Here is a 27,457-nt window from a genome sequence, read left to right as displayed (position 1 = left end):
TGTGTACGGGAGTAGAAAATAAGATTGATGGAACAAACCCAATTATTTCTGTAATATGTACCTAAATCGAAGGGATATAATAAAGATGCCACCAAGAAAAGGAAATTCGTCTCTTTCAGTCTACAATGCCTCGTAAGTCTAAACCAATGCGCTCGTGAACTTTTTTCCAGTCTTTCTCGCTCACAGAGAGCCTTTTAGACCCTTATTTTCTTTCGCAATGATTATTTACTTCTTGAGCTGTTCCAGCAGCTCAGCGGGGGGCTGTTGACGGTAGCCCTGGGGGTTGTTCTTGGTCCAGCGCCAGAGGTCCTCGCAGGCCTGCTCGAGGGTACGCTGGGCCTTCCAGCCAAGCTCTTTGTTGGCGCGAGTAGGGTTGGAGGTGAGGTTGAGAACGTCACCAGCACGACGGGGGGCAACCTCATAAGGAAGGTCGCGGCCAACGGCAGCGGAGAAGGCGCGAATCATCTCATAGACGGTGCTGCCCTTGCCGGTACCCAAGTTCCAGGCGCGGACGCCGGGGTTGTTGGCACGCAGGTAGTTGAGGGCCTTGAGGTGGCCGTCGGCGAGATCGAGAATGTGGATGTAGTCACGGATAGCGGTTCCATCGTGAGAGGCATAGTCTAAGCTTGCGTTAGCATATTCCTCTAGTCCTTCACTGCCTTGTTGTCGAAATTGTGTGAGCACATACCGTCACCAAAAACGAGCAGCTTCTCACGCTTGCCGGTAGCGACTTGAGCAAGAAGAGGGAGAAGGTTGTAAGGGACACCCTGAGGGTCCTCACCCATGATGCCACTGGGGTGAGCACCAGCGGGGTTGAAGTAGCGAAGGAGGGCCGCGTTCCACTTCTCGGCCTCATCCGCCTTTCCAGCTTTGGTGGCATTGTTGCGCTGAGCGTTGATGACGTCGGTGATGGCGGTCTCAACGGCGAACTTGGTGTTTCCGTAGGGGTTGGTGGGGCCCAGAGGGCACTCCTCGGGGATGGGGATCATGTTGGGGAAGCGGGTAGCATCACCGTAGACGGTGGCAGAGCTGGAGAAGACAATGTTGGTGACATTGTGGCGGACCATGGAGCGAAGGAGGCAGAGAGTGCCGTAGACGTTGACCATGTAGTAGTCCAATGGTCTTTCACCGGACTCGCCAACGGCCTGAAACAGATGGCCATGCGTGAGTAATTGATCGCTATACACGCTTAGAAAGAAACAGAAGATATACCTTCAAAGCAGCAAAGTGAATGACACTGTCAATGTCGGGGTGGGCCTCGAAGACCTTGTCGAAGCCAGCCTCATCAGTGACATCTAGCTGAACGAACTCGGCCTTCTTGCCGCAGATCAACTCAATCCGATTCAGAGCTTCTACGGACGAGTTGTACAGGTTGTCAGTAACGACGACCTTGTAGCCGGCCTCGAGCAAAGCGAGTGTGGTGAAGGAGCCAATGTAGCCAGTGCCACTGTGGATAGACGCAAAGGTACGGACTTAGCAATCCGGACTCGTGCATAGTGGGGGAATCAGGTGAGCTATCTTGGCTGTTACTTACCCCGTAACAAGAACTGAACCAGCAGACATTATGACGACGACAGAGGTTCAATTGACCGGGATAAGAATAAACAGACTATAAAAGATGACAGTCGCAGAACTGAAGGGATGAGATGAAATAAAAGGAAGCAGAAGAGCAGAAAGAAGCAGGGGAAGCCAGCCCGACGGGGGAGGGGCAGATGGAGATTTAAGGGGAGGACCAGCTTATTATCTGGGTGGGGGGGGGGAACTGCGGACTGTGGAGGGGCACTCCCAAACCCAGATAGATTATCACTGAACCACTACGCGGACAGCCTGGCTCTTTTTTATCCAATACGCGGTAGTTGCTATCTAATACTACATTTTATGCATTCTTTTCTTCATCCGTTAGACTATTCTCTGGGTCTGACATGACAGCGCCTGAGTCTGTATGCCATGTTGCGCATAAGAATCATCGAATGATTTTCATTCGATAGTTGATCAACATAGTCTGGCGGCACAGTCAAACCCAGCTAGAGAGGAACGCAACGCCACGATGGCACGATCGGCCCTGTAATTAACTCCACTGGTGTGATGTATACGTACTCCGCCAACCGGGCAGGATGCGAATGCCTCTTTCTCAGTAACCATATGCAACAGTCACCAATTGACCACTTTCAACCGAAGTTGGTCAACGGCTTGCATTCGGCCAAGCATCTAGGCATCCATTCGGCTCATTAACACCCATCTTCGGGATGGTATGTGCAAAGTGGACACTTAGAAACAGAGTATCTGGAACCGTCTTGGCTTGCACGCTTGCAAGAAGGGTATTTCGGTGGGAGCAGCCAAGCAATTCGGCATGTTGCTTGCAGTCGTCGCTGAGTTCGCGGGCAATCCGAGAGAAATCCGTTGTGACAACCGGCTTAGATATTGAGATCTACCTACCAGGCAACCGGTGTCACTGTTCGTAGCTTGCCAGCTGTTGTCTGTTGGACAATGAACTTCGGAACTGCATTGGACGCGGGTCCAGTTCCGCTTGAAGGTGGGCCAATTTCGCACCTTCGACCATTCTAAGCAGACGATCAAAGGGTCTAATCTCCAGACCCATTTAAAAGAATGATGCATGCGCAAAATCCCCCTGGTCTGCTGTCCACTAAGATGGCCATGTTCCTGACGACAAAAATTTCAGTCTGAAGATCCTTAAATAGTACAACGATGCATGTTACACGTGTCTGGCAAACGCATGGAGTTCAGCGCAGTATTCCGTCATCAATGTCACCCTTTTACGAAATTGTATCTAATAAGGTCAGTATCTGGTGTTGATGTACTAAAAGTTGTGTAGCGCCGAAGGCAAGATATGGCACCAGGAGGCGCAAGATATGCGGCACTCCGTAGAGAAATGAGCATCAATAAGAGTACATTGAGTTGTAAATCCCTTTTTCCAGAGCCGCAAAAGATACATGAGCGCGGAAAGTCCCTTCAGAAATGTGCGTTTTGGACACCCACTTGAAGCAAAAGTAGGAGAATTGTAGAATCGTAAGGGCTATGTAGAGCCAAGAAACTCGTGTCCCTGCTCGGCTGTCATCTACTCCTGCGCTTTGGGTGACAGGCTCTATGACACAGCATCTGCAATGTCATGAATGAAGTCCATAACATGCACTAGGCAATGTCATCATTTGGAATTAACATGAATGCCAATCAGACAGGACGCGCTGTGCGTGGAGTGGAGTCTTCTCCCGCTCTGTAGCACGCACCACTATGGCAAAGCAGAAAAATCGTTCATTATATAGTATCGATTTAGCCGAGAAGTTCGACATCAAGTCCAATGGCACGCATAAATAGGTTGACGTTTCCTAATCGTTGGCTGGCCATATCGGCGGGGAGCGTCTTGCTGTATGTCACTGTTTCCATCACACGATCCCTACAACATGTTAGCATCCGTCTGGCAGGTCGTACAAACCTTATGGCAAACAACAAGGCGTTGAGAGATAAAACTCACTTCACTGCGATGACCAAGCGTTGCTGCTGCTCAGGGCTCGCTCCGATGCCAACCGCTGCCAAAAACTGCCATACATACATATCGTCGCCAGCGTTAATCGAGGCGGGGAAAATATCGCCAAAGATTGGCTCGAGTGTGTCGAACAGGACGTTGAATTTCTCAACCCATTGTTGCCAGTCACGTTCCGCGGCCTGCCCAGCCTCCTTTACAATTTCTGCACGGCTGAGCAACATAGTCAATATTCCCAAACCAATGCGAGTCCTGGCCACTAGCTGCACGTGAGTCTGCGCAATCACAAGACCCAGAAGACCAATAATGATGTTGAACGGCGCCTCGTTCACATATCCCAGGAGGCTGGGCATAACGGCCTGAGAGAACAGGTCAATGGCTTCTCTAACCGCGAGCGAAGGCTGGTTCTCGCCTGGAATAGGCTGTGCGCTTCGAACCACATCCAAGGTGTCCAAGTGGACAACGATCATTGTAAGGATTGTGACTCGCTGTTCTTGGTCAATGTGACGGAAAATGCGTGGAATAGCCTTCTTGCCCTTGGGATAAGACAGGAAAGCAATAAATGGATGTGGAGTGTCAGTGTTAGGAACAATAGGCTCCATAACCTTCAGTTCTTGCCACAACTTTTGGTTCAAGGAACGGATCTTCTGGCGCCATTCCAAGTGCTTCTGGATGGCTTCAGCGTCATTCTCGTCAGGCAGAGGAGGCATGGTACGCTCCATATCTTCCATCTCCATCAAGGTACTGTACACATTTTCAATATTCATCAGTATAGACTTCCGATCGCTGGGGCTCAGGTCCGTTGGTTGCTTCTTGGCGGCCTTGGCTCCGTCTGAGGTCTCGGGGCGCTTGATGTTGAGTATTGGCTTCGGCGCTTTGGCATTGCTGAAAGAGATCTTGCCCAGACTGCCCTCGATGATCAACTGCTTGTTCTTCGGTTTCGCTTTCGCCGCTTCAACTGCACGCTGAACCTGCTGCTGCATCCTTTGCATATGGTTGTCGGCACTCTGGAGATTCCTTCGACCATGGCCACCAAGGCGGTTACCAGTCTGAAGCAGGTAGGTCTGCGCAAAGTGGCCAAGAGGCTGATGCGGATGCTGCCGAGGCGCACCACGAATCTGGCTGTAAACCTGGTAGTAAAAGTCCTCCGCTAAGACAGCCTCCAAGTCCGTATCCGCAACATTACCTGCGGCCGCCACCAGCTGTTGCAATTGAATCCGCGTGATGAAGTTCTTGTCTTGGGGAGTCATCAGCCCATTACCCTTTGACAAGAGGAATATCTTGTGATTGCGCTTTGCCCGCTTCGCATCCTCCATTAAATATGCCATGCGTTGTTCCTCTGTCAACTGCATCAGCTGCTGAGGGTTGGTGATCAAAGGCAGGCCGGTATTTGCTCCCTTTATAGCCTGCGGTGGCGGATGCTGTGGTGGAGGCTGCTGCACTCGTGGGGGGATCGCCTGACGCTGCGGAGGTGCCATATGTTGGGGAAGGACATTGGCATTATGCAGGAGATGCAATGGCACATTTGGCGCACTGGGTGGTAGAGAATATGGCTCTGGCACCATGGAGGGATGGTGCAGAAGATGTGCTGGCGGTACATCTTTGGGGAACTGGGCCTGGAGAAACTCGGGCGGCAGCTGTGAAAAGGCTTCGGGACCGTTTGGCAGCTGTTGGGTCCGTTGAAGATGCGAAAGATCGGGCATCGGCATCGGCATTGAGACCGGGGGCTGGACCGACGCAATACCGCGACTACGTAACTGAGCTTCGACCTCCTCCAAGCTTAACATTTTCTTGGTTTGCGATGCAGGCTCGTGAACAGGCTCATGAGCAGGCTCTGGCTTCTTTTGCAAGCCCCAGACGCTGGATTTGGCTTGCAGGTCAGGGATATACCCCGGGTCCTGGTATTTCTCATATCCAGTACGTTTGGGTTTGTCTGATGAGACGCTGGTTGCTGGAGGCTGAGCAGCGATCTCTTTCGCCGAGCTCCCACTAGGAGCACCCGAGTGTTGTAAATTGAAACGAACTTGCTCCTCCCCGATAGCATCCGCAACCTTTGCTGTCTGCCCGAAAAAGTCGAAGTCCTTGCCGACTGAGCCTGTGCCAACGTCGCCGAACGTGTCCTCGTTAAAGGCATCTTGATCGTCGTCCAGCTGATCCCCTAGACCATCGTAAGTGTCCTCAAAATCGATGCTGTAAACACCGATAGGCAACCTCTAGTTAGCATTATATTTTCACTCATATGGCGGCGACTCAAAGTCCAAAGAAGACGAAAGCGACTCACGCATCATCATCGTCGTCTAAGCGTCCTGCCCCAGCACGGGCAACTTCGGCAAAGGGATCAGGAGCTTCGAAAAACCCCCTTTTTTCCCCTGCAGGAGGTCGGTCCCTCGGTAGGGTAGTATCAAAGCCGAAGAACGACATCTTCGGCTGGAGATTGGACGGGGACAGGGTAGACAGAGGGGATGGCAAGATCTACCACGGCATTCTCGTAGTGGGATGAAGTTAAGTTTGGTGCCCGTCTGATATCACCCGCTAGTCGAATTGGGTTAGTGGTTAGTGGAATTACTGCCTGAGGCAGACAGTCGTCACAGCACACCGCCACAGGACACATTTCATACAATGCGGAGAGATTCCTTCATGCAAACGAAAGGGTATTGAGACACAAGGTCAAGTAATCAGCGTGTACAAGTGCAACGTATTAGTAGACCTTCCAAATACAAACAGTGTTTATTCTGAAACTGAAATGCACCAGCTTTCAATGATGTCTAAGATGATACAACTTGGTCGACTCCAGCCCCAATCTGATCTCCAAAGCAGAACGGATCGTCGCATACTAACGTCTGTCAACCCCATAAAGAATGGATAAAAAGACATGTCTAGATGCCTCGTCCATCTTGTTGAAGCTAATCTTAATCGTGTAACAACTCTGGTATGAACTCGGTTCTTTCCCGTCCTGTTGGCAAAATTGGTCCTTCACGAAATTCTTCACGAAATTGCGCATGGCCTAATTGGGTGGCTGAGAACAGTTGCATTAAATTATGTTGCGTGGCCTGGCATTCGTGGATACCTTCTAAATAGCTTCCACTGGCGTCGCTTCAGGCATAACATTTTCTATAGCCCATTTCACACTGATTAATCAATCACGACAATTTCTGACTTGAGACTGGCTTGGCCCGGTCTCTCAAGGCCAAGTCAACGTGGATGTCATTGTTCCACATCCCCTTTTGATCCTTAATCCTTTAATCCTCCTTGGCATCGCACCAAATCTGTCGGTTTTGACGTCACAAAGACCAGTTTATCAACTTCTCTAGGCCTGATCGCAATTTCTTTAGTATCTCTGGCCGTGCCTTTTCTGTTCTTTTCTCGTCACTCGTTTCGTTCTTGTTGATCAAGGTCACCTTCGCCCATCCGTTATACGAGCGTCCGGAGGCAACATCATCCTTTGATTGTCAACATTTTGCTCACCAGGAGCCTGCTGCCCTCTAGCAGAGTGAGAGATCCATCATGTCTTCGGGACCGAAATATATGCGCTACTTGCTCTTTGCTGCGGTGGTTCGTCGTCCTTGGAATTTTCCCCCCTGTGCCCTCTCCCAGTGCCACTGACCCAGTATCAGGGGTTGGCAGTATTTTTCTTAATCTCTCGCAGTTCGATTCCCATCCCCGAAAATATCGGATCGAAGTTGAGTCCCGCGAATTACAAAGATACCATCTCACAATCTGATAAAGCGCACAATGACGCGCCACCAAAACCGCCGGTGAAGGAGACACCGGGAAGCGCGAATACTGCGCCAGTTGGCCGAGTGAATGCGACATTCGTCACGCTGGCTCGCAATTCCGATGTCTGGGATATTGCGAAATCGATCCGGCAGGTCGAGGATCGCTTCAACCGTAATTACCATTATGATTGGGTCTTTCTCAACGACAAGCCATTTGACGACACTTTTAAGAAGGTCACCACATCCCTGGTGTCTGGAAAAACATTCTATGGTGAAATTCCAAAGGAACACTGGTCGTACCCCGATTGGATTGATCAAGAAAAAGCCAAGAAAGTCCGAGAGGAAATGGGACAGAAGAAGATCATCTATGGTGACTCCGAGAGCTACCGCCACATGTGCCGCTACGAGTCCGGTTTCTTCTTCCGCCATCCACTGATGCTGAACTACGAGTACTACTGGCGCGTGGAACCCAGCATTGAGCTTTATTGCGACATCAGCTTCGACCCATTCAAGCTTATGAAGGAACAGAACAAGAAGTACAGTTTCGTCCTTAGTTTGTATGAATATTACGACACCATCCCCAGTCTATGGGATAGCGTCAAGAAGTTCATGGGCAATCACCCAGAGCATATTGCAGAAGGAAATGCGATGGGTTTCTTGAGTGATGATGGAGGAAAGACATACAACAAATGTCACTTTGTGAGTTTCCCTCATTAGAAGTCCGGCTGCTGCTGCTGACTGATCATCTTACCCAGTGGTCCAACTTTGAGATTGGAAGCTTAGAGTGGTTGAGATCGAAGCAGTATCTTGACTATTTCGATGCTCTTGACCACGACGGCGGCTTCTTCTATGAGCGATGGGGAGACGCCCCAGTTCATTCCATTGCGGCCGGCATCATGCTCAAGAAGGAAGAGATTCATTTTTTCAACGAGATTGCTTACTACCACATTCCATTCACACATTGCCCGACCAGTGAGCAGATGAGGCTGGACCTGAAATGCCACTGTAATCCTAGTGAGAATTTCGATTGGAAGGGATATTCCTGTAAGTTCACTTACCGCCTTCTTGAGACTTGCATTAATCTCAATATGTTCAGGCACATCCCGGTGGTTCCAGATCAATGATATGGAGAAGCCAGAGGGGGCTGAAGAACAGAGTTGACTAGCCGTCCTGGGTAAAGTCTGTCTGGTCCTCATTATAGTGAGTTCTATTGTCGGGTCGCTCTTCCTTTTCCGAGTGCGCATCGTTCGTACCGCCTATCATCTATTCAAATTTATCTGTGACTTGATACCATCATCCTAATGATGAGTACCTGCCACCTGGCGGTGCCCTTAAAGCTCATCGGCAACGCTGGCGTCAATTTGACCGATTGATAGTTGCCTTCGACTTGGCCTTCTTCATGTTCTGCGCCATTCAGATTTTCTTACATTTGACTGCCAAACTCCCTACTCGCTGCTCTGGTTATGGACTGCGCTTGTTTGGTTTAGTATATGTTCTATGAAGCATAGGAGGGTACAAAAGGAAAATCATTTGTGTTATGGGCTTTCTGATAACATGTCAGAGGAGAAGATATCAGCCCATCTAGCAAACCGCATCATAAAATGTACATAGCTGTCCAACGACAAAAACACCGAAAAAAGACGGCAACCAGACCAATTGTTAAAATATTAGTTCTGGAACAAATTGTACAGTGTGTGAATCGGTATCCCTCTAGCGCAATGGACAGTTGCTACAGAACCGATTTCTGAGCTTCTAATCCTTCTTGGGCTTCTTAGTTCCATATTTCGATCTGCTCGTCAACCGACTCGCAACGCCACCCTGTAAACCAAGCATTAGCAACGGACCAAAAGACCGCTACATTCAAGACACCGCGCGGCAGACACATACCAGATCCATCGCTCCCCGCACCAAATGGTACTTAACACCGGGACAATCCTGGGCTCGACCTCCACGGACGAGAACCACACTGTGCTGCTGAACATTGTGACCTACACACCGCAACCGCTATTAGCACAATCGCCTATCACGATGACAATTGACACTCGGGAGGGTCCCACCTTCACCAGGAATATACGCCGTCACTACCTTCCCACTGCTCAACCGTACTCTTGCAGTCTTCCTCTCACCGGAGTTGGGCTTCTTGGGCTTCGTAATACCCGTCTTCAGGCAGACACCCTTCATCTGGGCTCTACCAACAAGCGCAGGTGATCGCGAGCGGCGTGCTCGCTGCGATACACGGCATCCACGACGGACTTGATTGTAAGTTGCCTGGCGGAAAGGGGAAGTGGAGAAATGCCGGGTGATAGGGCCCGCGCCTGCGGCTCTTGCTGCGGTGATGGCGGTGGGCGTGCGGAGGACAGGTTGAAACCGGGAGAGAATTGGCCTCGAGACTGCCGGAATGGCTATGAGAGAAGGACGCTGGACTAAGGTACGGAGGGTGCGGAGAGCGAGGGAGGAGATGAATGGCGGCATTGTGGCGGTCGTGTGTGTCTGGTTAAAAGTTGGACATCCCCTTCGACTCAGGTATCGCGGCGTTGATACAGAGTCCGGGATAATTTCTCGAGAATATCACGTGATAAATATCCCATAAGCTGGCTGCCGAGATGGTTCCTCTGCGGGCCCGGAGGAGCTGGACGCGCTATGTGGTTGAAGCCTTGGCACCGCAGGCTACCTAGTGACTATCGTAATGCTCGAGCTACCTACGATACCAACCTACTCAGCTATCACCTTGACTTCATCACCTTCGTCATATAACTTCCATCTGCATAGACAAAGAATCTCCATTATTATAAATCTCTGAATTTAAGCTTGTCAGCCTTTAATCCACCATTCCACCATCACCGACGCCGAAATGGTAGGTCATGTTCTTTCAATCGCCATGATCAGTACTACATAATCAAGCTTGCAATTCCTCGAACAGCCGTCACTAACGCACTCACAGTCTCTCCGCATAGCACCCCCAGCAAACTATGCTACCCAGGCCTCCAACACAACCACCAGAAACCCCACCGCTCGTCCATCAAAAGGCGCCCCATCCGCTCCTGGTCTCCCCGACACCCTCCGCGACAAAATCACCCTCCCAGCACCGGTGGGACCCCCCTCTAGCAACCAAACCGCCGTCCCCTCATCGACACACCCCCTTGAAGCCCGCCTGCTCGCCTGGCGTCAGACTCAGGATGCCATGAAGATGGAGACGCTCCGCCGCGCATACGGGATCGCGGAGCCTGTGCGGCGCGGCATGGAGCTCAAGATCGTGCGGGACGGTACTTTCCGGCCTGCTGTGTTGGGCGGAAACAAAGGTGGTAATGTGCACGAGGACATTCTGGTTCTTGGGGGACGGGATACGGAGATTGACTGGGAGGATATTTTCCAAGGTTGGTTGAATGTCTGCATACCTGCTGCTGGAATGACGAGGCTGATACTTTTGATACAGGAGACGAGTTCCGGGAACCACCTTCCTTCCATGACGAGATGGAGAAAAGACTCCGGGTGGAGTTCTGATTGGGGTGTCAGCTTGTTCTGCCTTCTGCTTAATTTTCGCATGAGTCGTTACGTTTTCTGATACAGTGTCAATAAAGACCTTAAGGATTCCTAGACTTGTTTTTCTGTGGTGTCCGGCAAATTTTCCTGGAAAGCTACAGTAAGGGTCTGTATCCTACATGATTGGGAAATTGCTGGTAAACTTCAGAAAACAACGTTCATGATCATTTATGTCCACCTGAATTCTGTACATCATTTCGATTTCCAACCTGGCCCTCAGGGTGACCTAACGAAAAAAGAAAACTATGTCCTTGAGCGATGATCAGACTATACATTGCTCTCTGAATTGTGAGAATGAGGCAGTCTGGATTTCGCCAGATTGATACCAATGTCAGAGGACAACTGCCAGCAGCACCCACCGTAACGGTTTGGGAAGACACTTGAGCGAAAGAAGTACTTGGGGTAGTCTGGGCAATGCCAAGAGAAAGCCACCACAAAGGAGAATTGGTAACCGGACAAGAGTAAACCAAAGGCCATGACCTTGTTGTCAGCTAAGAACGAGACTAGAGACGAAATATACGGCAAGATGGGAAAGAAGGGGTATATAGGGACACGGATGATGAGAGACAAGACGCAATCGAAGCCTGTACATATGATGCGAAACAGAGAGGTGGAACTGGAAAAAAACCGCAGAAACCAGATGTTAGAGCACAATCGCGATTATCCATGACGCCAGCCCTTGCGTATGGTCAGCCAATATGACAATTCGATACCATGTATCAAAAGAGACGGAAATGATCGAAAGATAGACAAGCAGATATGAACAAGAAGCACAGATATGGGGATCACCAATTGTCGTGGAAGGCACATCACCCTCCTTTAATGGTGTGGAGGCTTAAAGCAATCATTGGATGATACAACGACATCCAGGACTGCGTTCACTGGCCTCGCGTTCCCGGCTATACGGAGCTTTGGCTGCCTTGGCGTCTTCTTCGTCGACAATTTCTTGAGGCTTGACTGTCATATGTACCACGTTGGGTGCGTCTTTGTTGAACTTGCAGTCTGAGACGCACAACATCAGCCGAAAGTCTAGAGCAATGTTCACGTAGAGTTCGTCGCCTACCTGATAAAGGGGACTTGTCGTCTAGCAACTTGCCAAAGGAAATCAGTCGGATTGAGCTTGGAGAGGTCGGTTGCGACTCCCAATCTGTCAAACACGTAAAATCATCAGCACACGGTCCGGCCTTCTTAATCTGCGTTGCGCAGTGGATGCCGACAGCTCCGCTCCTACCTTGTCTCCATTCCTTCCAAATCAGTTCCTTCAGTGTGTATACACTCATAGCAAACGGATCGTTACTCTCGACGTTGATACCCCGCTTTTGTAGATATTTCCCATCGATCTCGAAAGGATGACGAGAACCTGTTGTTAAAAGGAGTGTGATGGTCAACGACGGGGCGGAACCCTCCACTTCCTTCGCGGCGGCGTCTGAAGCGTCTGGTAATGGCTCGGGCACTGGCGTATCAGTTGACTCTAACCCTGTGGTATCTTGGGGCTTGTCATTTGTTGCAAAAGTGTCACGGATGCTCTGCTCGGCGGCCACAATCGGTGTACTGCTATCGTGGACACCAGCGGCTTGGGTGCTGTCCGCATTATCATATTTCTGGGTGTTCACGGCCCCGCTCTGGGTAGCAGGAACAGCGGCATTTTCGACAGGTTCCGAAAAAGAACCTGCGGGAGTTTGCGATTGTTGCTGCGGTTCTTGAGGGGATCCGAGCGTTACAGAGGCAGCTTCGTCCTTGATCCCCGGTGATGCAATGTCCGATGGCGGAGGGTGAGGGTCGTTAGAAGACATCTCGAGTGCGTTTCAAATCGCAGCTCACAATCGAATCGTGGGATTAAAGTAGAAGTGAGAGAAGAGCAACGTCAAAAAGAAGAAGTGAGAAACGATTGGATGTGCCTTCCGCGGACTTGGGACAGGGTCCTTGAAGGGGGGAACGTCTGGCGAGAGAGTCGCTTTAAACGAGGTGTGGGAAGGAGGCAACCGACGAATACATTCAAGAAATCGCAACTGAAAAATACAGAGATAGAAGAACCAGAGATCAATAGATAGATAAAGCAACGAGATTATGGTGGTGCAACAGAGCACTTGCGTAAAGGAGGAGACGTAAAGGAGGAATCACAGAAGTGGAGTCGTAGGAGTTGGAGGACTACTTGGTAGTGGTCTCAGTAACAGGAGTGACGAGTCAGGCAAGGATGAGGAGGGGAAAGCAAACTAGAGCACGCAAAGATGGTTAGAGGAATTGATAGCACCAGGACAACTGGGTGATAGGTAGCCAAATCTCTTGTTCAACTAGGAGTTGGTGCTTTGGCTCATGGTTTGATTGTTGGTCTGGCCCACGGTCGCAGCCGCAATTTGCCTCTGAAACTCCCTAAAACAGAGAGGCTGACGGATGTTTCCCAGAGTCGGTAACGACAGTCAAATCTCAAACAAATTATCACTAAGTTACAATGCAGAGTGCGCCACAGGAGTTTGAAGAGCGAAATGAATCTTCAACTTTTCTAACCAACGAGCCTATTTTTATTATTCCGTTTTGTCGTTACAGACAACCAATTACTTCGTCTTTTTGCGTGCAGGTGGAATCCCGTCTTCGCCGCTGATCATGGTCGCATGCGGAGAACTAATGTGATCTGCTCCCGGAACTCGAGACTCATGCTAGCAAGGTAACGAGTAGATATACGCAGAGTAACTTAGAAGTGTTTGCACTTGCCTAGGCTTGCCTCGCAATCCTTGCATTGCATAAGAACCCCTCAACTTTGTCGGAGTAAAGCCGTCATTCGGATAGGGCGACCCACGGGTATCTCCACAATTGATTTCTGATGGAGACGACCGGATAGTATTTCCATCTGAGTAGACCTTTCGACTGAGGCTCTACAGGACTCTGCGAAGCCTCTTTGCCTGAGAACTACTCCGTATGCCTCCATCATTCGCTTCTGTATACCAATTGCGACCTGGCGTAAGCGTGCATGGATATGCATAGAGCACCAAGGCCCTCTCTCACTATGCCTACAATGCCTCCTGTGCCTAGTACAGCACCTATATCAGCCACTGTAATTGATGAGTGAGGGAGCTCATGAAACTCAGGCATGCATAAGGAGCTGTAGTGCACAATTAAGTGCAATATATATGGGGCGTAAACCTGCTCCCTTTGCGACATGGATGTAACCGGGGATGGATGGCAATAATTAATGGGATGTCGCTTGAACTATCCTACTATGGCTTGTGATTCTCCAGCTTCGAATGTCTCTATAGAGAGCAAACTACTGGGTTATAGCCTGTTGTATTGGCAATACGCAAGGACAGATCTTGATGAGATATTAGCTGTCCCTTCTTTTATTGTCCGTGTGGTCGAGACGATTATGGTTTGTTCTCTGAGCTGTTCGAAATTTCAAGTATCATGCACCTTGAGAATGGCCATCTTGAAGCTATGTCTCCCAGTTGTTGGTTTTTTTTGGGGAGAGGACTCTAACTGCAATTATATTGTTGCTAAGAAGCGAATTTCTGGCTTATTGCTTCTCCGAAGTTAGCTCCCAATTTCAGGAATGTCAATGTACCACGTTACCAAGGCATATAACTCATTAAACCAGGAGACTGTAAGGACTATCAAGGCCCGGTATGTTGCTTGTAAGCAGTAGTGTCCGTTACTCGCGTGGCCTCTAGATATGCAGAACGCGGTTGGAGACTTTCGATAAAATCTAGACGAAAATGTCATGTAGGTTGTCGAAGATCTGAGAAATAAATATCACTTGCAATTATGCGACGAGTTGTAGTTTCGGTGCTTTGTATGTCGATTTCGCTCATATCTGCTTGTTCAATAGTTTCAAGAGCTCTATCCGTCACTTCTTCAAAAATGGTGACATTCACCATAGAAGGTCTTAGCATCTATTCACATAGAGCAAGTATATATTTTTACCTAGTAGCACTTCTCTCGAGGCTCTTGTGGGTTGAATACTTCGTTGTGGTCAATTGGTGTCCCGGGATAACCTTGACTGCATCGCAACCATGAGTATGTCAAGATGACTACCAAGCCATTAGTTACTGCAGAGAGACAGTCCTGATACATAGGAACATAACACTCATAGATATTGCAGGCAATCATGCGGAAGCGAGGATCACAGCAGCCTGGACAAACAATATTTGCATCGTTACGAAGTCTAGGACTTGAAGCAAAACAGCTCTGGCAGAAATGCTTGAGGCTCAAGCGAAGATTGCTCTTCTGAACCCCTTAGTTTGCAGCTAACTGTCTAACCACCGAAACGGTACAAAAAAAGTTCTCATAAATTAAGGAGCTCTGAATGCCTTGGTCCGCCAAAGCCTGCCACCAAAGTTCTATGATTGCAGTCCTATTATCAAGGTCCACCCTTCGGTCACAAGGACAAGGAGTTATGGAGAAAACTCCTTTACTCAGCTGACATAAAGATAAGAGCTTTTCGTCTAAATACCATGTGGTCCGAGCGGCTAGCGCTAAATACCCCACAATTCGGCAGGCTTGCCGGCCTTTCCCGCACCTGGGGAGAGCTAGATAGCCCTTATCACTACAGCTGATTTCTTGTATAACCTCCATGTGATTATGTACCATAGTAGAGTTTCATATCCTTTGTAAGATGTATTAGCTATAGTCTACTAAATATATAGGCGAATGGGGTGTTCACATGGTTTCTTTCACAATGCACCTCATAGCGACATCATTCATCTAGGTACAAAAGAGAGTTTTTACTTGTTTATGCCAGCACTGGCTCATGATTTGCGATTATCAAAACAAGCGATGCGATATCACCTGAACACAAATAATCTTCTCATTTTCTCGTTTCATTTTTTCAGTAGAGGCATGCCTTCCTCCTTTCTTTCTACACGCTCCTCAGTACTACAAAGCAATATTCCCACAGCTCTGCCAATCGATCATCCCAATTAGACTCTCCCGGGTAGTCTTTCCATGGTATCAAGCTCTCTGTTACGCAGTACAGGGTAAGTTTTACAATCGCCGACTGTCGTTTGATATTTTGAAGTTTACTCTGAATCGGAGGATGATTGGAAGCAACACTGACGTCGATCAAGTGTTCAAGGCTTACAACCACCACTTTAAGACTTCGAGGATTCCTGGCTTGAGGGAACTTCAAGAGCTCACATTACGAGCGGCTTCATTTTGTTCTTCCACCCCTTCGACAGCAAGATGGAGTCAGCAATTGATATGTACTGGTTCCACAATGACACCTCTACTGTCGTGACTCAGATCCTTCGCGACTTGGACGAGAAGAGGAAGCTGGCTATTGTGTTGGAACTGACTGAGCCTGCCTTTTCCTTCCCGAGGCCACGGGCAACAGACCTGTTGTGCTTCGGGGCCGCTGCACGTTGATTGTCAAAAGGCCGCTGAAAATCAAACAGGTCGTGGTGACCCTGGATGGGTTTTCGTATATCAGATGGCCAAATCGTAAGGACTGGCATTAGCTACTCCCTTATACCCCATGGCGGCTATGTTGACTAACGTCAATTCTTGGACAGGAGTTCGCGAAATGGGAAGTGTTGTCAATTGTGCTTTGACACTTTTTAATTCGAAGAAAGATTCAAAAGCACAATTTGCTTTCGAAGCGAAAGAGCCTGAGAAACTCACTGCAGCTGTCACGGAAGTTGAAGGGCCGAAGAAGAAGTTCAACAAGCTTCCAGAAATTTTTGACAAGCTCCGTCTGCGTTCCCCAAAAACCGTTCCAGGTCTTAACCCCGAGTGCTTCATGCCTGGAAAGTACTCTTATGATTTCGAAATGATACTGCATTCCGGTCTCCCCGAATCCACATTCATTGAGGGAACCATAGTCCGTTATCATCTTAAAGCAAGCGTAACGTGTCACTCCATGCTCCGGGGAATGTACAAATCGATTGAGGTCGACGCTGTTCGCTGTCCTACCAATGCGTACGTCGAAGACTCCGTGGGCGGCAATTGGGCTTTGCATGTTGACCGCGTTTTGCATGCGGACATTCACCTCCGGAGGAAAGGCATCGCTTTAGAAGATCACCTTCCCGGCTCATTCAAGTACAAAGGATACAACAACACCAAGTTCCGCAAACTTCAGGTCTTTCTGGTTGAGGATGTCAGGTATTTCATGCGGGACGGAACACAGGCCGGTAAGGCTCCTTATAAAAAGCTACTCATATATGAGAATAGCGGCCACAGGCCGGATGTGCACCCCCAGCAAGAAGAAGTCTCTGAAGAGGAGCTCAACATCTTTGAAGCAACATCGACAAGAGTCCCTTTATCTTCTACAAACTCCGACACTCCAGACGGCGATGCTTTTCCTCCTTCCGAAACAATGGGCTTCGACTTCGAGCTAGATATGCCAAAGTGCATATCGCACAGAGGTGCTCCAGATTTCAGATACATGCACTACGACACCAAAATTCGGAGTGTGATGGTGTCACATTTCTTTCAGGTAAGACTCCCCTGATCAAAACTACACTTTCCACATCCTTCTTCACCTTAACGACTGCCCTGCTTTCTATTTCTGTGGTGACAAACTGTTTCTTTATGTCAACAAACCTGGTATGAGCTGGTTTTAATCTGATTCTTTAAATATAGTTTCACGTGCATGTTTTCATCAATGGCCGGCCCGCTAGAGAACCTTTTGAACGACTGGTCCCCTTGACGCTTCGCTCGTGCTATGCCAGTGAAGGAAACACAACGTTGCCCACATATTGCGAAGAGGATTTGCCGGTTTACTCATTGCTTTTCCCGAATGCCCCAGCGTCGACTATTGATTATGATCGTTGATGATTGACTTGGATCTTCTCCACTCGCCGCGCTGGGACCTGACTCCCCCAGCAGTTCACAGGGTTCTCAGATCGGAAGCTCATCGTTTGTATCTGCAGCGGGCTCTGGGAGACCTGTTCAGTGCTGGACAAGGCGACAAGTTGCGCTCACTTTCCCGTCATTTCCTGCTGGAATGGCGTCGATCTGCCCCATGTTGAAATCTGGACCTCGGAGACTAAACGAATTTCATTCTCATTTCAATTTTTTTTCCTCGCCTGTATACTTGTGTTGCAGGTGACCAGTTCACTCTTGCCTCAAGTCTGCCTCATGTATGGTTCATATATGCCTCCAGTATGCCTTCAGAATCTCTGATCAAGTAAGTCAGTTTAACGAACGATATGATGAAATATCGGAATTAATAATGACCGTAAAGATCTCCAATACCAAGAACAGGACAAGCTCACCGAGGAATTGAGTTTGCGCAACCAAGCTCGGAAATCATGGGTCATCGACAGGTCTTTGCATGTTTATGGGTACTAAAGGCTAGCGTGCGGTGGGTATTAATTACATCACTTTCTCTTGTTTCACCATTCGAACCAAACACTATCCCATCTCTGAAGAATTCAGGTTCCCATCCTCGAATGGACATCATCAATACATCATGAGCAGTATTATCCAAACAGCAGTTACACTGAAATCTCATTCTGCTGAGGCTCAATTCGAGTGCTGAACAGAAGCAGTCGAGTAGAGTATGTGAGGGATCCATGATCGGCTTCAGCTCTTATGTTCTCACAAGCTGATATTCATGACAGACAAAAGTGCCAAAGATAAGATCAACAGAGGCGAGGGTGCAAATGAGCGGAGGAGAATGAAGAACTTGACCAATTACTTCTCTTTTGAAGACTGGCCCACAACCAAGGATAAAGAGAGTCTATGCAGGTCTTGGGAGCCCTTAGCCTTGCTTTCAACTACCGAATGGGGAAACTCAGTATCGAACTCTATGGACTTACTCACTTTAACTAAGTGAACAATGGCCACTCTGACTTCATAGTTCTTATCCATATGCCAGGTAACTATTTCTATGGGTCTGCCTCGCGCAGGGACTCAAAAATGTTTACACGAATTCAAGTCTCACTGTCTTCGACTCGAATGATTACCGATTCGTCACCATGGCGCCGCCCACTTTTGCTGGTATGTCCGGACGGAAACTGTCCTGGACTGTGTCAACCATTGCGACCATGGGATTCTTATTGTTCGGATACGATCGTAAGTAACTCGGGCTGATTGATTAATCCGTGCTAACAGAGATACTGGCAGAGGGTGTGATGTCTGGCATCATCTCCGACCCAGCATTCAACAATGTCTTTACAGCAACTAAAGACGACAACACCATGCAAGCGACCGTGACGGCTGTTTATGAAGTCGGTTAGTACTGATCTGCGCCGCTATGTACAGCGGAGCCTAACCCAGTTCACCATTAATAGGTTGTCTTCTCGGCGCTATCTTTGCCTTGATCTTTGGCGAGATCCTCGGACGCCGAAAAATGGTCATCTGCGGTGCATCGGTGATGATCGTTGGAGTGATTATCCAAGTCACATCATTCCCGGGCTCACTTCCTCTGCTCCAGTTCATCTTCGGCCGTGTCATCACGGGAGTCGGCAATGGAATGAATACATCGACCATTCCGACGTATCAAGCCGAATGTTCCAAAACGAGCAATCGAGGTCTGCTGATCTGCATTGAGGGAGGCATTATTGCTATTGGAACCATGATCGCCTACTGGATCGACTTTGGCGCACACTACGGGCCACCGGACCTGGTCTGGCGGTTCCCGATCGCCTTCCAGATTATTTTTGGCATCGTGATTATCGTGGGCATGCTGTATCTACCCGACTCGCCACGGTACTTGATTGCGCAGAATCGTATCGCGGACGGCGAGAAGGTCCTGGCAGCGCTTGCCGGTACGGAGATAAGCGATCGTCATACACAGCTGGAGAAGCAGTTGATTGTAGACTCGGTCCGAGCGTACGTTCCCCTACTTTGCACATCATATTCTCATAGCTGACGTGCGCCTCAGATCCGGTGCCCAAAAAGCCAGTTTCAGGGACCTCTTCACCGGAGGACCGTCGCAGCACTTCCGTCGGATGATTGTTGGCTCGTCCTCGCAGGTTTTCCAGCAAATCTCTGGTTGTAATGCAGTCATCTACTACCTGCCAGTCCTCTTGGAAGACTCAATCGGCCAATCGCACGACTTCGCTCTGCTCATCGGCGGCGTCAACATGATCTGCTACGCGATTTTTGCCACATTCTCCTGGTTCTTCATTGAAAAGATCGGCCGGCGCAAGCTCTTCATTGGTGGGAGTTTCGGCCAATGCGTTGCGATGATCATCGTCTTCGCGTGCCTGATCCCTGGCGACGCGCAGACGGCCAAGGGCGCAGTCTTCGGCCTCTTCCTGTACATGTGGTACGTCAGCAATCCCAGCTCCTTTCCCCCACCCTGAAACTTCCCAACTTTGCACTAATTCCACATCAAGTTTCTTCGGCGCAACGTGGCTCCCCCTCCCCTGGCTCTACCCAGCCGAACTCTCCCCTCTCAGAACCCGCGCAAAGGCAAACGCCATCTCAACCTGCAACAACTGGCTCTTCAACTTCACCGTCGTCATGATCACCCCCGTGATGATCGAGCACATCGGCTGGGGCACGTACCTCTTCTTCGCGGCCTGGAACGCCTTTTTTATTCCGGTCATCTGGTTCTTCTACCCCGAAACCTCAGGTCGGAGTCTCGAAGAAATCGATCTGATTTTCGCCAAGGGTTATGTGGAGAAAATAAACTACGTGCGTGCCGCGAAGGAGCTGCCGCGGCTTACGGACGAGGAGATCGAGGCCAAGGCGGCGGAGTATGGAATCCTGGACGACAATGAGAAGACTGAGGAGAGAGTTATGGAGAGGGATCCGGCCGCGACGGCGGAGTTCTCGTCTTTCCAGCCTACTCAGCTATAAACCGGCTGGTATGGTCGGGGCTGTTTTCTTGGAATGACATGGTTAATCATATATTTGATGAATCTGGCGTCCTGTCACTGAGGTTTGAGGTGTACTAACAGCATTTCTTGAGCATTTGATATCAGTGTTGAGAAAGAAGGTACAGAATACCATAGAGCTCAACCCCTGTCAGATAGATAGTCATGACAAAAAGAAATTTCCTTGCTGTTAAGATCTTTATCTTCGAGCAGCTTGCTGCTACTATAAAAGAACGAAGACTATATGTGTCTCGACTGCTAATTGTGCTAGTCTGCTCGCTGCACAGTGTCAGTTGAGTCTTATTATTAGGGGGTTCAGGCGATAATATGAAACATTCAATTGAAATTTTTGCCTGACGCTTGAGTAATACCATCGTGGTCACGCTCATGCTATGCTATTGTCATGCCATCATCATCATCCATCACTAACATTCGAACCGAGAATAACATGATCAGATGTAGAGTCGGTCTTGTAGTCATCTCTCAAGGCGTGCGCAGAAATCTTACTCCTACACCCAGCCCGCATATTGCTCGAGCATCTCGTTCTTGACTCCCTCTGATCCATGGCGGACGCCAAGAAGCCTGACTTTCCCAATCTTGCCACCGAAATCGTCCTCCGCTTTGCTCTCCCAAGTCTCAAAGAAGGCTTTCAATCTGGTGATCACATCCGGATTGTCTTGGATGAGGAGCACAATGGCGTCGTAGCCCCCTGCTCCTGGAACCACACCACCGATGACACCCTCCAGCTCGGACAGAGCGTCAAGTAGCTCGGTTTGGACGCGCGGCTCGATTGGGACATCCGACTTTTGAGTCATGGAACGGATGTGGTTACGCGAGCGCTGAATATAGGTGCGGACATTTTCAAAGTCACTGAGAGTATGTTCGTCCGGGCTCTGTGCCAAGCGTCTGAGTTCCAGGCGAAGTCTCTCGTTGTTCGATTGCAGAGCGCCCCAGAGCATATCGGCTTCCTTCTGATTCTGTTTCCGCCACTCCAAAACCTTTCTCACCATGGATGGAGTCTGCGAACCACATTCGACGTCACAGAGGACCATTTGCATTCCGCGGGGGAGCTTCATGCCGAAGTCTAGACATTCGGTGTCCCACGGATGCTGGGGGTCGGCGTCCTCTACGATCCGGAACAACCGCTCTTCGAAGCCTGGAGAACCAGCGTCACCCACTGATTCGAGAATCGAGGGGGAGAAGCGTCTGTAGAGACAGGAGCCGTAAATGGCAGCTGCAACATCGAAGCCGGACCCGACTTTACCCTGCGCAGCGCAGTGGGCCGCCTGGGCCAGATTGTGAAGCTTGTCGCGGCCTGGACCGAGATCGTCGGGTTGCATAGTACGGTGGATGACGAGAGACGACACCAGGGCAGTGACCAAGGCGGCTGAAGAGCCCAGGCCTGTCTTGTGTGCCTCCTGAAGGCGAACACCAAAGTCCACGAATCTGCTTGACGACCGGAGTCCCGAAGCCTTGGAGAAGGCCGTCTCGGAGTAGTAATCGTTGTCGGCGAGGATAGTAATCGATAATGACCCGAAATCCTTCGAGTCGGCCACATAGCTGATGTAAGTCAAGGCGAAGTTCAGAGAGGTCTCGACAAACAGGTTGCGTGGCCTGGATGGGTCAGCTCCTGGGCAATTTACTGATACTATAATATTGTTGCTTTACCCATCATTTCTCTGTTTCACTAGGACTCCTCCACCGTCCTCGCATCTTTGTATGCTATACTCCCATACCGCATCCACGAACTGTGGGGAGTGTACGACGATCGTGCCTTCGTCTTCCTTGTCTCCATGAACATTGCCTTCCGCCTGAGGTGTGTCCGACCGGCCATGCGCGGATCCCGAGGCGGCTTCCCGCCGATGGTTCCGTCTCAATTGCTGAACAATGACATGGATTCTGGCGTCAAGGGCGAACACAGTCCCAGTGTAGCTGCGGTCCAGGACCAGATAACCCCCAGTGAGGAGGACCTTGCCCGGCGCGGACAAGGCCGTTACCGCTGGTGGAAGAGGGAGCATGGTATAATCAGAAGCTCGGCGTCAGAGTTGGAGAGTCGATGAGGGAATTAGACCGAGATGTTAATGTGGTGGTCCGGTATCAGGGGTTTGATGGGAGCTAGAGTAACATGGCGTCAGCATTTCTGCAAGCAAGCCAATTGCTCCGCACACATGTACGAGACACTATCAAATCGGACGCACATGTCTGACAGAAAGTTTTGCGCAGTGTGTAATTAGAAGTTGAGTTGACACTTCAATCAAGAGCTCCAAATCGAGGGGCGGATCTCAGTAGCCCCGCCTAACTACTTTGGGGGCTAGACGAAGCAAAGAACTTCAAAAATGATCATAGGACAAGTCAGTGAGATTGGACAGGACAATGAAGTATATTGCCTGTGCCTGGGGGTTTTAGATTAACTGGATATCCTTAGCGATATGCATCATGCTTATCATTGCCCGCCGTCGTCCCAATGTTTTGCTGATTCCATATGGGAGTTTAACAGCCGTGGCTAGTGGGGACTGTGGCTAATTGTGGCTGAGGGTACAGGCATTATTCGACCACACAATTTAGATAAGGTCAGGACTCAGAGTGTTGAATAATAAGCACAAGGTACGTTATATACAGTCTAGATAATCAAGTATGTCTTAAACAGTTGTAGTCCTTTTCAAGGCCACGCCGGTTTCCAATAATTTTGACCACCGACGCCTTCGTACCACAATGGAATTTAAAAGCTGTTCAGCAAGACAACAAGGGCCTGACATCATAAAGACCAGGAACTGCTCGGCGTGAGGCTGTCGCTCACCACAGAGGCAGCGTAACTTTATTGTTGTAGTCAATATTGTCTGGTCTGGATTCGACGCGCTCACGGCATGTGCCGAAGATGCGGTCCCAAAGGCGGGTCTGCTTGCCATAATTGTAACTACTCTTCCATCCATAGCGGTGGTGAAGATCATGATCCTCGATAACCAAATCCGCATTGACAAGCCTCAGAAGCCAAGTCAGTGTCGATGGTGTGAATGTATGAAGGCGGACCCCGCTGTGCCCGGCAAGCTCCGAAAATACCACATACTGGTGGCAAAACCACCACTCATAGAAGCCCATAGGGAGGCCCATGAGCTTGAGGCTGAAATAGGTCATTACAGGAATGCCCGCAATGTCGAAGAACTCCTGCTCACTATCCGCATAAAGCGTCAAAAGTGGATTCGGGTGCTTGGTGAGGTGATGAGTACGGTGGTATTTCCAGAGGCTGCCGATATCGTGCATGAGACGGTGGTACCAATAGAACCAAAAGTCCAGAACGATGCCATAAAGACCAATTTCAAGTGGTAGCCAAAGCCAGTTGATAGAAGAAGGTGGTAGGTTGGTCTGGTAGCTCAGGAAGACTGTGAACATCGGACGGAAGGTGGACGTCGAAAGTAGCGACTGAACGACTTTTGCGACACCAACGTCAGGCACACCGTCTCGCTCATGCTTGTCGCCGTCGAAGAACCCAAGTCGGTGGCCGAGGCGACGGAGGATATGCAATTCATGAATGCCAATCGCCTTGAACGCCGTGCTGTAGAAAATGAAAGCGGCGACTGGGGTTATGTTGCGACCTGTATAGACGACATAGGCCCAGTGAATGGCAAATGGTATGAAGGCGTGGACAAGGACCCAGCGGTTAGTTTGCCATTCGGTCATGAAAGGCACCTTCTCGTCTTTGTCGTGTACCGGGACGTCTTGGTCAAGGGCAGTAGGATGTATGCCAAGCACCTCATAGAACCAATGGAACACAGTCCACTGCTCTTTATCAGTGCGCCATGTAGATTTCATCGAGTCCTTGGGATTGCGCATTGCGGTTGCCATGTTGGCCTCTTGATTTCGGCCCCTCTATTATCTGCCTGCAAATAATACTCCATCCAAGAGGGAGGGAGTTGGCCGGGGAATGGCCTCTATTTTATGCTTCAACTTCTGTGGCATCATGGTTTGAAGACCAGAAGATCATTGTTGATGCTCACGCATGTGAATAATGGGGTTCATGAAAAACCCCGGTATAAGAAACTAGCCCCGCGGTTCTACTAATGACGGTTGTGCAGATCCTCGCATCCTCAATGAACAGGGGCTGGAGCTCGCAACCTTTGGCTTTTTGGGATCATTGGGGCCTTGCCGAACCACACGCGACCTGCGCATGATGTCGATTTAGACTTGTTCTTACTGTTTGTTGGGAGACACTCTTCCCCGCACGAAAACTCAGAGACCTGGGGCCTTTAGACAGGAGGTGTTAATGGATCTTATGTCTGAAAAAGACGTTTCTACTCTCGACATGTTCAGTAGGTATTATTTCTCTTCTACATGGTCAGTTGCTGTCGGGTCTTGATCTCAATATTATTACTGCATTCAAATTACAGATTTCAAGGACTGTAAATACAGTTCCCCCTATATACGGATCCATAGACCTCGACGTGATACAGATCGTACAGTCGTACAGATCGACGATCACGAAGTCGATCTCGGTTAGAGTACCCCAACAGACAGTTTTGCCCACCCAGAAAAACTGCCTGCTGGTCTGTGGTAATCAGATATACCCTGGTTAAGACTTAGTTGGGGACCCCCGTCGCGTTGCATGCCTAATTGGGACTGGTTCCTCACGCATGATCTTACATTCGGTAAGATATCTATGTTCTCTTCTAGACTATCAGTTGCACATGAACGAGGAGGTGGACAATTCGGTCTTCCTTTGTTGCAACTCATTCCCTGGCGAGTCACTGGCAAGCAGTTTGCTGTTGCCCTGCGACTGGTGTGGCGCTGGAATTGTTCACTTGAGAGTCCACCACTTTTTCCGTCGGCCTGAAGTGGGCTTTTCACAAGCACAAACTCTGCTACATCGATAACGAATACGATAGCATTTGTCTTCGCTTAGACTAGGTATCCATACGCGCTCTCTTTTGGCTGGAGGGGCCGCTGAGGGGGATTTAATGTGTAATAACTGCACGATTCCATAAACTACTGATGGAAATCGGTTCAGCTCTATATGGCGAACGTACCGCCCATATTTAAGGGGTTTTTAGAATCGATCGGAGGATTTTGAAGGCCACAGCCAAATCTAAGGTCTCTCGCAGCTTTACTCGGCGGTATTTGCGCCGAGTGGGCATGTCACAAAGACGATGCCAACGCTGGCATTGTAGAATAATCTCATCCAGAAGAAGGGTTACCACAGTAATTCTGACGATAGGGTAAAAACTGAGACCTACAGGAGTAGCAGGACATCCTAATTTCGCTTGCCCCTGGGCCCTATACCTAACTTACACGAGAAGCAACTGATAACTTGGAATCTCTAGGTGCTTTGCTACATAGAGTTTAACATCTTTCTGTTTCAGCATATTATTAGTCCATATATATCCAGAAGACTTGATAAGCATTCTAGGACAGGCATCTTTTAGAGTACACTAAGCTGCTGCTGATATTATACTATAATAAATTATACCTATAGATAGCTATAAGATGATAAGTACTAAAGAGGAGATCGTTAATATTCACTAGTAGCTAAGGCTTAACTCCTAAATCAAAGCTCGTACTCATCAGTAGTATAGTATATATAAGCTATTACTATTAGATTGATTCTTATTTCTTGAATTCTTACTTACCATAGTCTGGCAGTTGGAGACTTGGAGTATTGTTGTAAATTGGGAATCTTATGATAGTTGAGTTAGATCTTTCATTCAGCAGGATATTACTTCTTGAAAATTTCTGCTTCACAAGATAGATATGGCCCTTAGTAGTATTAGCAAGACCATCTTCAACCTTGGGGTCGGACTGCTGATCGAAGCTGTTCTAGTCAATATCAGCCTCCTTTGTTTTGCTTAGGGTCATAGGAACTAAATAAGCCTGTAGGCAGTCTGATCGAAATATATCAACACGATATTGAAGTCTCTAGACATGTTGAAGAACGACATCTCAAGAAGGAAGAGGAAAGCCTCTTATCTCTTTTTTCCTTATCCTTAATGCTCTGCTTCTGCTCCTTGTAATTATAGTATATGCGCTGAGCTCGTCTCAAAAGAAGTCAGATGTTGGATGGCGCTTTGACGAAATGAGTAAGGTCGATTAATTCCTATAAAGCGGCGATACACATCGTGAAAAGGCCATAGTTTCTGGATGAAAAGCCATGCACAGTTGTCAGACTTACTCCGTATGCAAGATTTGGATTCTACATAAGTAGTCCAAAGAACGAACAAGCAATGGCATCGAAAAAGACTGAGGCAAGCATGACTCTACCTCATGGATGCCACTGCAGGAATGTCATGCACAACACGGCAGTGAAACACCGGGTCAAAAGTTGCCAGGCACACTCGGACTCTAGAACTCCCCTTGTATGTTTAGATTGTAAACCGATCTACTCCGTACACACACAGTGCCAGTGATGAAAAGTTGTCGGCCTGAACAAAGCACGACACCGACTGCCTCCGGCCAGAACCAGACACAACTCGGGGTTCCGTTCAATCCGCCCAGTCTACTCCGTAGTCTACTCGGTACCGGAGTACAGAGTACTCTGTAGGTCGTCTCTTTTGATGCTGGGCCGATATTTGTGTTGCTTTTCTTTGTATTGCACTGCTACGCCACCTTGAGTTGCATTATCATATACCATATAATCCATGTAAAAAAAAAAAAAAACCATCCTGTAGAGACTACAAGCATGCTTTACAGGCACCGACTTGTCATTTTCTTAAAGGAATTAAATGACCTTGGACGGACTATCATTAATCGGCGCTCGGCGTTATGGCATCCCCGACGGAGCCAACGAAGCGCTTCAAGAAAATAAGTCGGAATGACGGGTGAGTCACGGCTGCTGCGCCCCTGTCAAAACAGCCAGACAATTCCGGCAATCCACCAAAGAATCAGGGACGGGTGAAAAATACCTCCTGTTTTTCCCTCCAGCCCCAGCGAGAATTCACTCTCTCGGTTCTTCGATTGGACAA

The 27,457-nt window shown here is 49.0% G+C and overlaps 10 protein-coding genes across 10 annotated transcripts; 4 read left to right on the top strand and 6 right to left on the bottom strand.

Moving 5' to 3' along the window:
• Positions 1-26: 26 nt before the first annotated feature.
• uge5 (NAD-dependent epimerase/dehydratase family protein) lies at positions 27-1,722 on the bottom strand. The gene is made up of 4 exons (XM_748475.2): positions 1,535-1,722; positions 1,213-1,447; positions 689-1,145; positions 27-620 (listed from the first exon to the last, which is right to left on the bottom strand). The coding sequence occupies exons 1-4, from the start codon at positions 1,561-1,563 to the stop codon at positions 226-228; spliced, it is 1,116 nt and encodes a 371-aa protein (XP_753568.1). The 5' UTR covers positions 1,564-1,722; the 3' UTR covers positions 27-225.
• A 210-nt stretch (positions 1,723-1,932) lies between these two features.
• Positions 1,933-6,017, bottom strand: AFUA_5G10770 (deadenylation-dependent mRNA-decapping factor PAT1). Its single transcript, XM_077804835.1, has 3 exons — positions 5,781-6,017; positions 3,491-5,689; positions 1,933-3,412 (listed from the first exon to the last, which is right to left on the bottom strand). Exons 1-3 carry the CDS (start codon positions 5,918-5,920, stop codon positions 3,289-3,291), a joined length of 2,463 nt encoding a protein of 820 aa, XP_077660971.1. The 5' UTR covers positions 5,921-6,017; the 3' UTR covers positions 1,933-3,288.
• Positions 6,018-6,164: 147 nt separating this feature from the next.
• Positions 6,165-8,376, top strand: mnt1 (glycosyltransferase family 15 protein; the record flags this gene model as incomplete). Its single annotated transcript, XM_748477.2, has 4 exons — positions 6,165-7,051; positions 7,114-7,914; positions 7,971-8,259; positions 8,312-8,376. The coding sequence occupies exons 1-4, from the start codon at positions 7,004-7,006 to the stop codon at positions 8,374-8,376; spliced, it is 1,203 nt and encodes a 400-aa protein (XP_753570.1). The 5' UTR covers positions 6,165-7,003.
• A 591-nt stretch (positions 8,377-8,967) lies between these two features.
• Positions 8,968-9,687, bottom strand: AFUA_5G10750 (mitochondrial 37S ribosomal protein uS12m; the record flags this gene model as incomplete). The annotated part of the gene is made up of 3 exons (XM_748478.1): positions 8,968-9,033; positions 9,103-9,203; positions 9,273-9,687. 3 exons carry the CDS (start codon positions 9,685-9,687, stop codon positions 8,968-8,970), a joined length of 582 nt encoding a protein of 193 aa, XP_753571.1.
• Positions 9,688-9,897: 210 nt separating this feature from the next.
• On the top strand, positions 9,898-10,716 carry AFUA_5G10740 (proteasome maturation protein; the record flags this gene model as incomplete). The annotated part of the gene is made up of 3 exons (XM_077804834.1): positions 9,898-10,069; positions 10,157-10,589; positions 10,649-10,716. Exons 1-3 carry the CDS (start codon positions 10,067-10,069, stop codon positions 10,714-10,716), a joined length of 504 nt encoding a protein of 167 aa, XP_077660970.1. The 5' UTR covers positions 9,898-10,066.
• Positions 10,717-11,599: 883 nt separating this feature from the next.
• AFUA_5G10730 (uncharacterized protein) lies at positions 11,600-12,548 on the bottom strand (the record flags this gene model as incomplete). Its single annotated transcript, XM_748480.2, has 3 exons — positions 11,600-11,757; positions 11,819-11,902; positions 11,987-12,548. 3 exons carry the CDS (start codon positions 12,546-12,548, stop codon positions 11,600-11,602), a joined length of 804 nt encoding a protein of 267 aa, XP_753573.2.
• A 3,394-nt stretch (positions 12,549-15,942) lies between these two features.
• Positions 15,943-17,887, top strand: AFUA_5G10710 (uncharacterized protein; the record flags this gene model as incomplete). The annotated part of the gene is made up of 3 exons (XM_748481.2): positions 15,943-16,102; positions 16,200-17,176; positions 17,323-17,887. 3 exons carry the CDS (start codon positions 15,943-15,945, stop codon positions 17,512-17,514), a joined length of 1,329 nt encoding a protein of 442 aa, XP_753574.1. The 3' UTR covers positions 17,515-17,887.
• A 565-nt stretch (positions 17,888-18,452) lies between these two features.
• AFUA_5G10690 (putative MFS monosaccharide transporter) lies at positions 18,453-20,498 on the top strand. The gene is made up of 5 exons (XM_748482.2): positions 18,453-18,759; positions 18,811-18,918; positions 18,978-19,518; positions 19,571-19,957; positions 20,028-20,498. Exons 1-5 carry the CDS (start codon positions 18,663-18,665, stop codon positions 20,491-20,493), a joined length of 1,599 nt encoding a protein of 532 aa, XP_753575.1. The 5' UTR covers positions 18,453-18,662; the 3' UTR covers positions 20,494-20,498.
• Positions 20,499-20,553: 55 nt separating this feature from the next.
• Positions 20,554-23,010, bottom strand: erg8 (phosphomevalonate kinase). The gene is made up of 3 exons (XM_748483.2): positions 22,709-23,010; positions 22,179-22,625; positions 20,554-22,124 (listed from the first exon to the last, which is right to left on the bottom strand). The coding sequence occupies exons 2-3, from the start codon at positions 22,526-22,528 to the stop codon at positions 21,020-21,022; spliced, it is 1,455 nt and encodes a 484-aa protein (XP_753576.1). The 5' UTR covers positions 22,529-22,625; positions 22,709-23,010; the 3' UTR covers positions 20,554-21,019.
• A 70-nt stretch (positions 23,011-23,080) lies between these two features.
• Positions 23,081-24,578, bottom strand: AFUA_5G10670 (sterol desaturase family protein). The gene has a single exon (XM_748484.2). The coding sequence runs from the start codon at positions 24,348-24,350 to the stop codon at positions 23,304-23,306; it is 1,047 nt and encodes a 348-aa protein (XP_753577.1). The 5' UTR covers positions 24,351-24,578; the 3' UTR covers positions 23,081-23,303.
• Between the last annotated feature and the right edge of the window lie 2,879 nt (positions 24,579-27,457).

This window comes from Aspergillus fumigatus, chromosome 5 (assembly GCF_000002655.1).
Source record: "Aspergillus fumigatus Af293 chromosome 5, whole genome shotgun sequence".
Classification (NCBI taxonomy): Eukaryota; Fungi; Ascomycota; class Eurotiomycetes; order Eurotiales; family Aspergillaceae; genus Aspergillus; species Aspergillus fumigatus.
The sequence above is the reverse complement of the archived record's forward strand: the minus strand, read 5'-3'. Positions and strand labels throughout refer to the sequence as shown.

What these genes read in the sequence shown, in the direction of transcription:
- uge5 (XM_748475.2), bottom strand. Translation starts at nt 1,563, where the DNA reads ATGTCTGCTGGTTCAGTTCTTGTTACGGG. An exon ending in GGTTCAGTTCTTGTTACGGG is followed by an intron (nt 1,448 to 1,534) that starts GTAAGTAACAGC and finishes GTCTATCCACAG; the next exon opens with TGGCACTGGCTACATTGGCT. An exon ending in GCTGCTCGTTTTTGGTGACG is followed by an intron (nt 621 to 688) that starts GTATGTGCTCAC and finishes ACGCAAGCTTAG; the next exon opens with ACTATGCCTCTCACGATGGA.
- AFUA_5G10770 (XM_077804835.1), bottom strand. Translation starts at nt 5,920, where the DNA reads ATGTCGTTCTTCGGCTTTGATACTACCCTACCGAGGGACCGACCTCCT. An exon ending in TTAGACGACGATGATGATGC is followed by an intron (nt 5,690 to 5,780) that starts GTGAGTCGCTTT and finishes CGGTGTTTACAG; the next exon opens with CATCGATTTTGAGGACACTT. An exon ending in CGCTTGGTCATCGCAGTGAA is followed by an intron (nt 3,413 to 3,490) that starts GTGAGTTTTATC and finishes AACATGTTGTAG; the next exon opens with GGATCGTGTGATGGAAACAG.
- AFUA_5G10690 (XM_748482.2), top strand. Translation starts at nt 18,663, where the DNA reads ATGGCGCCGCCCACTTTTGCTGGTATGTCCGGACGGAAACTGTCCTGG. An exon ending in ATTGTAGACTCGGTCCGAGC is followed by an intron (nt 19,519 to 19,570) that starts GTACGTTCCCCT and finishes CGTGCGCCTCAG; the next exon opens with ATCCGGTGCCCAAAAAGCCA. An exon ending in GGCCTCTTCCTGTACATGTG is followed by an intron (nt 19,958 to 20,027) that starts GTACGTCAGCAA and finishes TTCCACATCAAG; the next exon opens with TTTCTTCGGCGCAACGTGGC.
- erg8 (XM_748483.2), bottom strand. Translation starts at nt 22,528, where the DNA reads ATGCTCCCTCTTCCACCAGCGGTAACGGCCTTGTCCGCGCCGGGCAAG. An exon ending in GTGAAACAGAGAAATGATGG is followed by an intron (nt 22,125 to 22,178) that starts GTAAAGCAACAA and finishes TGACCCATCCAG; the next exon opens with GCCACGCAACCTGTTTGTCG.
- AFUA_5G10670 (XM_748484.2), bottom strand. Translation starts at nt 24,350, where the DNA reads ATGGCAACCGCAATGCGCAATCCCAAGGACTCGATGAAATCTACATGG.